The sequence below is a fragment of the Cheilinus undulatus genome, linkage group 9 (genome assembly GCF_018320785.1).
Source record: "Cheilinus undulatus linkage group 9, ASM1832078v1, whole genome shotgun sequence".
Lineage (NCBI taxonomy): Eukaryota > Metazoa > Chordata > Actinopteri > Labriformes > Labridae > Cheilinus > Cheilinus undulatus.
In genome coordinates this window covers 35,652,547-35,665,557 of record NC_054873.1, presented here as the reverse complement: position 1 = coordinate 35,665,557, position 13,011 = coordinate 35,652,547, and the positions used below count along the sequence as shown (strand labels likewise).

Here is a 13,011-nt window from a genome sequence, read left to right as displayed (position 1 = left end):
TAGAATACTGCCCCTCATACCAGAGTTGGAGCAAAAACTCTACTTACTTTATTAGACTTTTTTATTATTTAAACCACGATAGAATAGATTACAAAATATATTCACACAGATATACCCCCTGTCTAAATAAAGGCATAAGACTTGTCAAGGGAAAGGGAAAATACAACTCCTCTTAAAACAGGGTGTTTCGGTTTATAGAGTGACCGTGTTAACTGGTGACCCTCAGCCGAATGTCTCTGTACTTGACGTAGTTTCAACAGCTGATGAAAACGGCAAAAGTATTCATGAAGAGCTTATATATTTTTTGTTATCACGGCATAATATACTAAACACATATTCCTTCAGTAAAAACTAAACATCTGCGGGGACTGTTCAGTTTTCACCAGCAGTTGCCATTAGTGACAAGAACAGTTATGTTTGCCTGAAGTCACTAACGGTCAGGACACAGCATGAAGTTACGTCAACCAGAATGGTTGATATAACTTCGCAATCAAGAAGTGACGTTAAGAACGTTGAGTCAGGATTTATCGACGCAATAAAGGTTTCACCATGTTTACAAAACGAGTGAGCGGCTTCATTTTAGAAAGTCAGTTTAATGTCACACTGTACATAAAACATAAACGTTATCTCAGCTGTCAACTCACCAAGAAGACTCGACAGAGTCCTTTTCTGAGAGACCGAGTCACACGTTGCACTCAGTGACATTTCACTTTATTTAATTGCTTGAGACTTGTCCAGTTAAACGTCAGTATTCCTCACGTTTAACATAAAACGTTTAAAAGTATAGCTGGCACAAACTCTACTAGATAACTACTCATTCCGTGGTCGCTTGTTCAAGCTAGTGTAGGGTTGTTTTAGTGCAGCTTCTCCTCCATGTTTTTCCTCGCGCTCTTCTCGCTCATTGGTCCGTCCCACAGCCAATAAGAATGAGCCTTAGGGCTGGGTTGTGGGACAAACAGATAGTAACCCGGAGTTATCTAGTCCTCCTCACTGTTTCTGTCTTTACAGAGTGACGGGGTATTATTGTGTTCAGTGTGCTTCTTTGGATGAGTTTACATTAAAATAAAAAAATCCCGAGCGTTTATGTGTTCATGGAACAACATCATGTACATTAGTCATGTAATTAAATAATGAATCAATCACTTCAGATGAACAGGGGACAAACAGATCAATAAATGTCACAGAGGTCATGTAATCCCTCTTTCTCCATGTAATAGCAAACAAGCTATCTGTCTGCTGGCACTTGGGCGCTGTGAGCACAAGGGAGTCATCACACTTTTAATATAAAATGGAGTTTGTTTCCTGAACTTTAGGGAGATTTAGAGATTTTATTTGTCAGAAAGAGTCCCATCTCCATATTTTCAAAGTTGCCTTTAATTTGTACAGTGATATTTTAAAATTCTGAAAATTGTTTTATCACAGTGTTCCAAAGTTTTTTTTTATGTTAAATTTAATTGTCTTTTTAACCGCCTGTAACTCAATAAGTAGACTTGCTGGTTGTAGTATCTTCAAGGAGGTTCACATGAACTTGCTGAACAACTTTGTGTGCACTTTGAATGTAGCTGAGGGGTTTTATGGAACAGGTTGTGAAACCCAACCTGAACTATGTGACCTACTTCCCCTTTTTCTTTCAAACACAGATAAAAAGAGTAGGAGCTTTAGTTTACTGCACTTCACTGTAGACACAATGCTACATCTTAAAACAAATGTATTACCCTGTCCTGAGCTTATTTATTCTTCTCACATTACTTTATTCATTACAAGGCAGAGATGTATACTATTAGCAATACTAATACATATTTACAGTCATGTGCATAAGTTCTAAGCATGTAGGTTGCTAAGGATTTGTCGTGATGTGCCACACCTCGTGGCTGGGGGGCAGAATCACTTCTTTTGTGTGATCCTTTTCACACCTGGCAATACACCCAGAGACCGCTGGTGGCTTTCAGACCCTTGGGACAATCAAGGACTTCCTGGCAACCCTACTACCCTTTGACTGTTTATTTTTTTACCAGTCAAAGCTTTATGGGAGAATGGCAACGAGAAAGCCACTGCTGAAAAAAAGTCATATTAAATATCCACTTGAGTTTGCCAAGAGGCATTGGGGAGACTCCACGGTTATTTGGAAGAAAGTTCTTTGGTCTGATGAGATCAAAATGGCGCTTTTTGGCCATCAGACAAGATGCCTAACACTGCACATCACTTTACAACCCCCACTGTGAAGCTCATGTTGGCAGCATCTTGTTGTGGGGATGCTTCTCAACAGCTGAAATGAATGCTGTAAAACACCCTATCCTGAGCTTGTCTATTCCTCATGACGTTTTTCATTACAAGGCAGAAATATATACTATTAGCAATAGCATTGCATATTTACAGCCATGTGCATAAGTTATAAGCATGTAGGGTGCTAAGGATTCGGGTGGCACACCCTGGGATATTTGTAAAGGTAGAGGGTGAAATGAATGCTGCAAAGCATAGGAAAAATCTGAAGGCCAATCTTATTCAGTCTGCAAGAGAACTACAGCTTATTTTCCAGCAAGACAATGACCCGAAGCAGAAATTGTTTCAACCACAGACTCAGTGCTGTGATGCAGCCAAAGGCGCATCTACTAAATACTGACTTGAAGGGGGAATATTTATGCAGTCAGTTATTCTACATTACATATTTTTGTTTTTCATTTGTTAGTTTTGACAATAAAGATTTTTGTGGAAAAAAAGCCAGATTATATTGACCATGACTGATTTCTAAAATCAACAAAAGGGTAAAACATCCAAGGGGTGAATACATTTTATAGGCATTGTATATCACGGTGAAAAAAAGATGTACAGTTAAGATGAAGTTAATCAAAAGGATAAATGTTGGAGATTAAAAGTAGCAAATAAACCAATATTTTTTTGAAAAAAAATTACAGAAACTATTAAACATAAGCTAGTAAATATTTTGGCATTTATCAAAAGTCATGAAGCCAGGTTAAAAACAACAGGCAATCACAAAACATCTTCAACAGAGAACACAAGTATTTATTTCAGTTCCAGATGGTAGAACAGGACTAAATACAGGGTAAGACTGGGGAGAGAAAGAAAAAGGCCTCACCTTTGGTTTGAAGGCATAATAGTTGGGTTGAGAGGATTAGTTATGAGGATGACCTCAGTGGCCTGGGGGCCGAATGAAGAATAAGCTGATCTGTAGTGTATTGTACGGCTAATCCATTTATGACTTGAAGTGTTAAAATGTTGAGTAGCACTCCTTTAAGAGGCCATGACTGTGCAGCAGCAGGCCCCATCTTGCCCTTGATCTGTTGGATGACTCCTCTCAGTGTGCATCCAGCATGCCTCCCTCCACCCCTGACTTTTTCTGGATTTCCCAGCTTCATTGCAGCAGGCAGCAGGAAAACCATCTCATGGGAGGCGGTGAGAGGAACTCATGAAAACTTAATGCAATGTGTCCTCATGAATTTTTAAGGGCCCTCTCCTCCTATTGTGCCACTAATGTGCAGGATAGTATTGTATAAACAGGAGTGCTGATGTGCAGGCGGCGCTGAGTGCAAAACTACCAGCAAGGCAGAGCGTCATCACCTGTCAGCCCCCATGAGGAACAACACACAGTGACACCTGAGGACACGCACGTTCAGATACAGCAGCAGCTCTGAATCATAAGTCGGCCTCTGTCACTGCAGGGCAAAGTTTTGATTAAAGACTGACTGGTTCTGGACCTCAGCAGGATTTCCTGTGTGAGTCTGTGCTAAAGTTTGAGAAGGAGGCAGACGTGATGAACATGCACTGGGACTGCATTGACTCACAGATAATACCTGTCAAATATGAAGCATATCTAACCTAGAAAAGATACATTACATGCATGTTAAGTAGAATACACTTGGCTAGAATAAACATGTTTCAGAAGCTGCATGCGTTCTGCTGGTTTTGTACGGGCTAGAATAACATCACATTTCTTCACCTTTGCTTCCAGCCACCTGCTCTCATTTAACACTTTTTTTTCTCACATAACTCTGTACATGGTGTTCTGTTTTTGAACATCTTACCTTCTTCCCACCTCACTTTCTAGTAGCTCATGCCATTTTACCATACTGTGATCAACCAATTAAGTGTTTCACTATGTCTATAGGGATCTACCTTACTACAATTTGTATGATTTCAAGACATTTTAGGGTTTTTTGAGGGGGTGAACCTTGCTATTTGGGGCCAGGGTTCAGTTTAATCATCAAAGATTGCAAACGCCTACACACTTTTTAACTTGCACAGGTAGGTTGGCAGCATTTGTGAAAAAAAATGGGTTGAACTTGTGAGCAGTGAGGGAAATCCTTAGATTAAGATCATACCTGTAAAAGCAGACACTCACTACACCAGTTCCACCCACTTTTCCAGATGTTTTCTGACATATTTGTGTTATACTAATATATATTATGAGTGTTAGCGCAAGTTCAAGCAGGGAGACTGTTGTCCATTTATCCTTCATTCATCAATAATCATTCACTCACACGTCTCTGTTCCCTGCTCTGGTAATGAGCTGGTGTAGGCGTGTAGGCACATCCTCTCTTGATTCAATCATTCTGTTGCTGGTAATCTAAAACCCATTCTCCTCTCCTCCACCTTAATCCTGATAAGTTGTAATGGAGGTGGCTGGGATGGAGGAGGGTTGATGCGGTCAGTCAGTCCGCATCAACCTTCTTCCACCCCAGCCACCAGCCAGTGGGTCACAATCTTTTTCTGCCGGCCCCCTTCAGGCAGATATTATCAAGGCCCCAACCAGGGGTCGAAAGTAACTAATTACATTTACTCAAGTTACTGTAATTGAGTTTTTTGTACTTGTAGTTTTTTGAGCACTTTTCAAATCACTACTTTTACTGAAGTACATTTTGGGGAAATATTGTACTTCACGACATTTTTAAAAAGTACTGAGTACTGAGTAAAAAAATTATCACTAAAAGCCAAAACGAGGAGGTTCCAGCTTTCTGCCAATAAGAAAAGGGCAAAAAGTTTGACTTTTTACAACACATTACGGTCAGTAGCGAAAGAATGGTTCCACATTTCATTCCAAAACTTCTGTTGCATCTGACATTATGTTAAGTCTCACCTTATAAAAACAACCTGGTTATAAATTCATATTCTCTTGAAGTTATTTCACACCAAGAAAAGATCACATTTTACTGTATAACCCCCTCAGGCATCAAAAGTAGCTACTCAATACTTTAAGTAAATTTTAAATTACTTACTTTTTACTTTTACTGAGTAGATTCGATTGCTTCTTTTATTTCTACTTAGAAAGTTGTATCCTAAGTAACTTTACCTCTACTTGAGTACATTAGTCTAGTACTTTCTCCACCTCTGGCCCCAACCCCCTTACCATGCACACTAACACAAACATGTACATTATATCTATATACACAGAGAAAACTACCTCACATAGAACATTTGCAAAAGGAAAGGGTTTGGCGCTCTCTTTATTGCACACTATTGTACAGGTGAAGTCAGTGACGAAATATAACCCCCTATTTTGTCTTGTCTTTGTTTCAGTAGTTGTGATGACTGAGTGGACTCACTGTTCGTACTACATTTAACTGGAAGTCATCTAAAAAAAATTGCATTGCTTTTCTAGCTGTGCAAAATGGCAAAAATTGTTTATATATAGCATTGTAACTCCTCAGAATGTTTGCCACCATTTAAAGTTTTCCCCATTTGTGGATAATGGTGGTTTGATGGAGTCCCAAAGCCTTGGCTTTGTAACCCCCTCCTGACTGATAGTTGTTAATGACTTTGTTTCTCATCTGTTTTGAATTTAATTTAAATATGGCATGATGTGTTGCTTTTAGAGACCTTTTAGACAACTTCAGTTTGTCAGACAGGTTCTATTCAAGTGATTTCTTGATTCAGCAGGTCTGTAGGCCTGGCCATGGTGGGGGGAATTTAACTCAGCTTTCCTAAAAAAAAAAAAAAAAAAAAGTGGTTAATTACAGTTAATTCACAATTTCACAGGGGGAGAAAGGGGCAGTAACTTTTTCATATAGGGCAAGGTAGATTTGGATGGCATTTCTTTTAATAAATGAAAACATCATTTAAAAATTGCACTGTGTATTTACTCAGGTTATCTTTGTCTAACATTAACAATTTGTTTGATGGAAAAAAAATACGAAATCAGAAAAGGGACGAATACTTTTCACAGGACTATTTATCAATAGAAACAGTATTTTCTTGATGAACATCTAAAAACTTGATATATTGCTCAGCCCCAGCTCCAAGATTTGATTTTTTGTGCATTTACAGATGCTCTTCTGCATACCTCAGCTGTAACAAGTGAGTTATGTTGCCTCTCCATCACCTCAAACCAGTCCGGTCATTCTCCTCTTCCATCAACAAGGCATTTTTTTTCCAGAGAACTGCTGCTGACTTGATATTTCCTCTTTTTCAGACCATGTCCTGTAAACTTCAGAGATAGTTGTGTGAAAATCCCAGTAGATCAGCAGTCTGTGTCTGACACCAATAGCCATGGCACATTCAAAGTCACTTACATCACCTTTCTTCCCCATTCTGATGAACTTCAGCACATCCTCTTGTATCTACACGCCTAAATGCACTGGTTTCTGCTTTATAAGCACTGATTAGATGTTTGCATTATGGAGCAGCTGAGCAGATGTACCTAATAAACTGAGCGGTAAGTGTAGTGTGGCATTAGTTGATACTAGAGGCACTGGCTGAATGTGATGTGTAGTGTAAAATGTTTAAGTAGGCCTAGTTAAAAGAGAAGAGAGCGCTGAGTCAGTATAGATGCTGGTACCCAAGTGACGTGTATTATCTGTCATTTTGTTCAAAGCTGTAGTTTTCTATTACCATCATTCATGTATTTTTACAGTTCTTAGTAAAGTAAACAACCATGTGGAATAAACTGAACTTAGCTGAATAATATATAAAAAGTAAAAGAATTTTACTCTCTCTTTTTCTCCTTTCTTGTAATAACTTCTGGATAATATGTGTACATTGGTTTCAATTATGATTTTACTAACTAGTATAAGAATACACAAACTAATTATAAAAACCTGTATGTATGTCAGTGGTGCATTATGTTCCCAGCTATTGTATAAATCTATTGAGTTCCTGTTAACACTTATATAGGTCAGCACATCTATATTCATGATATATGTATCATGTGACTAAAATCAATTATTATCCTATACCAAACCATCTCTTGTTATAAAAATAATTTGTAAAAGGGAAGCAGAGAGATCATATTGCTCACTCATTTTTTAAAAACACAACCCGAGACCTCAACTTCTCCTCTGCCGGTCGACCACAGGAGTTTGCATGGCACCAGCGCTGAATGAGAAGCAGCTTCAGCCCCCAGCCTGGAGGCTTTACAGCTGTGCTACATTCCTGAGAGCTCAGTCCAATCTGCTGAGCTTAAACAGCATGTCTCAACCCTCTTGTTCTCCTCCACAAAAACTCCCTCAGAAAACGTGTTAATGAAAGCGCAGCGAGGTCTGCTGCTCCACGCATAAACAGGAAATGCACCCTTTACATAAAAATACCTACAAATTAAACCCCTCCCCTCTTATTCACTGGAGCTGTGGGCTGTTTCTGAGGGTGGAAAGTTTTGTTTTTGTCATGGTGGTAAACAGAAAGGGTTTAAGCTAATTCATGTTCCTTCTTTGAAGAGTTCACTGCATCACATGTAGTTCAACAAGAGGAAGCTGATAAAAGCTGGACCTTGTCCTCTGGAACAATAAGTTACTAAACTGCAGGAAGGTGATACATCTGTACAGCCTGTTGCATTGTTTTCATGTAATTCTTCAACACTTTCCTGTGCTATTTAGAGATGTTTCATTCCTTTAATCTACTTTCTTTGATACAAGACCCTTTCTTGTTTGAGCACTGTATTTTTTTACTAACTAGAAGTTTTTTTTGTTTTCCCCCAAAGGTTATCAACACTTACATGTGTTTGATTTTTGCCATGAACTAGTAGGAATTTAAATGTCTTGATCTAACACAAAGCATGTTCAAGTTTTGTTTGTACAAATACAATTCATTAAAGTTGCACAGGTTTTTCAATGTTTGACTCTGGCATTTTGCAAAAAACAGCAACATGACTTTCTGGAGGTGAACAAAAAAATTTAGAAAACATCTTTGGCCCTCTATAATCCAAAGTACAAACAAAACATCCCCTTGAAAACTGAACACAGCGTTCTGTGTATCATTCAACGGTAACACATTATCTGCAAAGACATTTTTTTACCATGTTGTTTTTCCATTTTTACAACTTTGTGAACTTTAAGAGCAGTAGAGACTAAGCTACATTCTGCTCATTTAGAGACTTTAAAAGGCTTAAATTGTGACTTTGAGCACATTTCACTAAAGAATAACATGTTTATCAACAGCTTTGGTCAAAAATTATTAGAACATATGATGAAAAATTGGAATATAAAACATATTTTGAAGTTTTTCTTACTTCTACTTTCTTTGTGTTGAGTGAAACTTAACCTTCACAAGGTGCAAACAGCCACGTGTTGGTATTCTGATTATACAGTCAGTTGAACCGTTCAGCCTGTTGGTCGTGTTTCCCTGAATACATACAGTGCTGACAAACTCAAGTCTGCTTTAACAATGTTTTATTTACTTTTTCCTCTTCTCTCCTCTCCAATATTCAAGTACATGGATTCGCAGATCCAGGAAACACAATCAATAGCAAATACTTTCAAAACACCACCATCATGTTCCTGTTTGATTCACAAACATTTATACTTAAACCCCCCAAAAAAGCTTTTCCCCAGGCTAAGACACATGGACCTCTTGTAAACATGATGCAAATCAATCTTTGCTTTTTGATTACAAAAAGTAATCTGGTACAAAAATATCTTATTTTATAGGTATTTCTCTTTTTAGGAATATTTACATTACGTACCTCACAGTATAATCTGATTTTAAAAAGTACATACTGTAAAATAACACAAAAAGGTCTCAGAGGGGTAAAAGGCCTTTGGTTTTCATGAAAAATACCAAAACAACAACAAAACACTTAAAAAGTCCATTCACTGTCCTGTGTACAACAGTGAGGAATGGATCGGTGATTGTTAGGCGTCTCGTAGCCAAAACTTCCACAGGTTTGAAAGGGGTCATTCTTAAAAAAGTTCTGAAAAAAGAACTGCGGCTACAATCAGGCGTCACTCCTGGGGACGGCAGACCCACACAGTCTTCGATGAGCGAAGTATCCCAGGACGATGAGGAGCATCTCCGAGGTGCTGCTGAGGGCCACGATGAAGGGTGCCTGGGATGCAAAGTCAGCCTCAACACGGCGAAAGGACAGCTGCATGACAGCAAGCGCCAGCAAGCTGTTCTGAACCCCCACCTCGATGCTGACTGTCTTCCTCTGAGGTGGGGGCAGACCTGTGAGCTTGGCCAGGACACCTCCGACCACCAGCCCCAGCAAAGGCACTGTCATCCCGACTGCCACGATCTGCAGCTGCACATTAGCCAAGATGGATGCCCCCATTTGGTAAGCCATGAAGATGCCACCGACTATGAGCACCAGGCTGAACGGGCGTATGAGCTTGAGTAGGACGCGTGTAAGGGCGGGTAGGCGGAGCTTCACCAGCATGCCAAGGGAGATGGGGATGGCGATGAAGAGGAGGGTACCCAGGATCTTCACAAATGGCACGTGCAAGGCAGCGTGGACCCCCAGCAGCCATCCATAAAATGCTGATGACAAAGGCATGGCTGCTGCTGCCACCACTGTGGACACCAGCGTCATGGAAATGGCCAAGGTGACATCTCCACCCAATAGCAGGCTGTACAGGTAGCCCCCACCTCCACCAGGGGCTGAGCAGGTGATGACCAGTCCCAAGGAGAGAGCTTTGGGCAACGCAGCTAGCTGGGATACACAGTAGGCATACAAAGGCATTACCATGAACTGACCCAGCACCCCAAGGAGCAGGGGCACAGGGCTCCTGAGGAGACCCCGCAGCACCTCCACCTCCACCTTGCACCCGAAGGCACACTTGTTGACAAAGATGAGGGGCAGCAAGGCAAACAGAACGGGGTTCTCAGAGAAATGTGACAGGCCACCCGACTGGATGAGCCGGGTGGCCGGGTCATCACTCCCAGGAGCCACTCTGATGGAGTAGTCTGTCCTCTCCTCGACCAGAACTGGGACCGCGTCCTGGTCCAAATCCAGCAGCTGGATCTGCAGCTGAGCTCTGCCTGGGAAGCCGGAGCGGATGCTGATAATGTAGCTCCTGGCTGGTCCTGCGTGGCCGCTGTCCGTCACATTCAGGATGGAAAGGACCTCCGGGTCCAGGGAGCGGACTTTCACAGTCTGCTTCCAGCTCTGACGGCCCTTCCTGCTGGCCGCGGAGCTCCTGTACCAGCTAGAGATTACAATCACGCCGTTGGTGTTTTCAGGAAACTCAAACTCCTGAGAAGACCCGTCCCCGATTCTTATATACCTGCTGCTGCTGTCGGCCGTCAGGTTGCTGTCATTGCTGTCATCGACTGTCAGGTTTCCGGTCGCCCACGCCCGGTCCGCTCCGCCGGTAATAAGGAAGAGACAACAGAATGTAAAAAGCGTCCTCATCTTATTGACGGACAGGGGGCGGAGAGGCGCCGCAGAGACACCAATCTCCCCCGACAGCGGCCTCCCCAGACGGTTACACCGCCGCCCTGTTAATCCAAGACGGTAAATTTCTCATTCTAGTCTCCGGTAAAATACGACAGCGTCGACCGTCGGCTCCACATCTCGTCTGATTCCCATTTTCTCGCTGCCTTTATACCGGAACCTAAACATCACCCCGCCCTGTCCGGTCCAAGCCGGGCTAAACAGCAGCAGCCCCGGCACACAGAAACCACACTCCCACAGGTCTCTCACGGCTCCTTGAGAGTATACTCGATGATAAAACGTTCCTCACGATAAACTAGTACCTTTTCTCCGCGTCCGTTGAATTATCTCCCGGTAAATGGGAACTGAGAGCATCGTAGCTCAGCTGCCGTTTATTTGCTGCTCACAGCGGTTACGGTGAAGTTAGTGTCGTTTGGAAATGGCGGACTTCCGGTTTTTCTTTGCCAAAATAAGAGCCTCTCATCAAAGGGGCTGTGGCGGGGGTGAGGCGGGATTAAAACTGGATTTACCGACAGTATGAGGAATTGTCTTGTGACACCGCCTTCAAGTAGCCTGTAAATCCCCGAATTTAACACAGTGGAAACTAGTTTTTGTACTATTTTTCCTTTTCAAGGAGTACATTTAGAACAGGGACAACAACAAGAGCCTATTTGGTAAACCTTAATGTAGCTATAATTATTCTATACATAGGCTACGTAATTTAAGTAAAATGTAAATTCAATCACCAAAATAAATACATTAAAATAAGAACAAACAAATCTATACTGTGGAAATTAGCCTACTTAAACCAAGTATATTTTAAAGGGGAGATGAAAATGCCAGCATACATAGCCTACATGCTGTGTGAAGACAGGCTTGAATATATATCCTACTTTTCAGTTCTGGATTTACAAAGGGTAATGGATTATTCAAGTTGAACAAGGCAGATAATAGGGCCCAACAGTTAGGTCATGGAAGCAAAAATCCTATTCAATTTCTCCACAGCATATCTGATTATTAGCAGTATTATAAAGTATCCAAATTAGACCATGCTACCTGAGTGGAAAACAATGTTATTTGCTCCTGAAGAAGACAAAAGTTTACACCATACCAACCTCGTTTTAAGAAAAACATAGTTTACTCATGAGGTCAGCCAAAAATACTACCACACCCACAATCCTTGAGAGTCACAGCGACGTCTCTGATTGGTTGGGTGTCTACCATGGAAATGTCTGCTGAGCAAAAGCTTTCAACTATGGATGACAATACATTCCGCTGCTTGGATTGAAGCGATAAATCCGCAAATTATATTATACAAATAATATACAAATATAGTCACTACAGTAAAGGTAAATTAGAAAAATAAGGTTTGAAAGCTTTGAAAGCTATTCCCTTAAATAAAACTGAATGTTGGATTCGTAGTTCCTTCCTTCTTGGGATGAAACATTTACAGTCTTGAACCCTTGCTTTTTTCTATGTTTTTCCCCTTGCCTTTAAAAAATAAATAAATAACTTGTTTTTTAAAGCACTTTCATATATATGTGTGTGGGGGTGTGTGTGTGTGTATTGTGTTTTCTACAAACAAAAGATTAAACCATAGAAAAAAAATCTGAAAACAGCAAGACTGAAAATGTTTTTGTTTTTTGTTTTTTTCTCTGTGTGTTGACTGTTTCATGATGAGTTCTGTTCCCTTACTTTAACAGGCAAATCCACTTCCTGTCTCCCTTTGGGTCACTATGACTACCTTTACGTAACCCGTCATTAATCCAATCGGAGCAGCACAAACTGTACACTCGTTCCTCAGCCAATGAGCAGGGGCGGTCACATGGGAGAGGGAACACCGTGATTTCTATCTGCCAAGGGGGGGGCGAGGGTAGAGGGGCAAACAGGGATTACCCAGAACAAACAGGGTGGCATGCTTTTAATTTCCTGTCCTCTAAATAAAATGGCGGAATTGCAATCACATCACAAAGTAATCTAGCAAAGAGTCAAGCCGGTTCAAGTCATGAATACCAGAATGTTTGGTGTTTATTTTTAGCTCAGTTTCCACATCCCCTTTCACTCCTATTGTCTTTTGCAGATATGGAAATGGTGACGCTCCTCTCTATAGCCCACTTAATCCTGACTTTCACTGTTAGTTTCTGCTTCCTGTCCTCTGATCCCTGTAGTATCTTGTGACACTGATCCATTATGCTTACACACCTCGCTTACAGAGCAGTTTCCGGTTACACATCAGCTGCCAAGTGGGCTATAGCTTATTTGTTGTACACAAACAGCAGACACAACAGGGAAATCTGACACTACCGCCAATCTCGGGAATGTAGCTTTAAAGGGGGACTCCTATTCTGTCAGCATAACCCAGTGAGCATGTCTTTTAATAGTAACACACTCCTGCTGGGAGTTACTTACAGATC

General features: G+C 41.1%; 2 protein-coding genes across 3 annotated transcripts in view; both read right to left on the bottom strand.

The window, feature by feature from the left end:
• LOC121514958 (Fanconi anemia group A protein) overlaps window positions 1-874 on the bottom strand; it is a 32,151-nt gene extending 31,277 nt beyond the window's left edge. For both annotated transcript variants that reach the window (XM_041795437.1, XM_041795438.1), the window contains exon 1: window positions 645-874. In XM_041795437.1, the coding sequence (XP_041651371.1) occupies window positions 645-705 (61 nt within the window). In that variant the 5' untranslated portion in view covers window positions 706-874. The remainder of the gene's footprint in view (window positions 1-644) is intronic.
• A 7,724-nt stretch (window positions 875-8,598) lies between these two features.
• On the bottom strand, window positions 8,599-11,042 carry slc10a3 (solute carrier family 10 member 3). The gene has a single exon (XM_041796537.1). The coding sequence runs from the start codon at window positions 10,574-10,576 to the stop codon at window positions 9,161-9,163; it is 1,416 nt and encodes a 471-aa protein (XP_041652471.1). The 5' UTR covers window positions 10,577-11,042; the 3' UTR covers window positions 8,599-9,160.
• Window positions 11,043-13,011: the final 1,969 nt, after the last annotated feature.

What these genes read in the sequence shown, in the direction of transcription:
- slc10a3 (XM_041796537.1), bottom strand. Translation starts at nt 10,576, where the DNA reads ATGAGGACGCTTTTTACATTCTGTTGTCTCTTCCTTATTACCGGCGGA.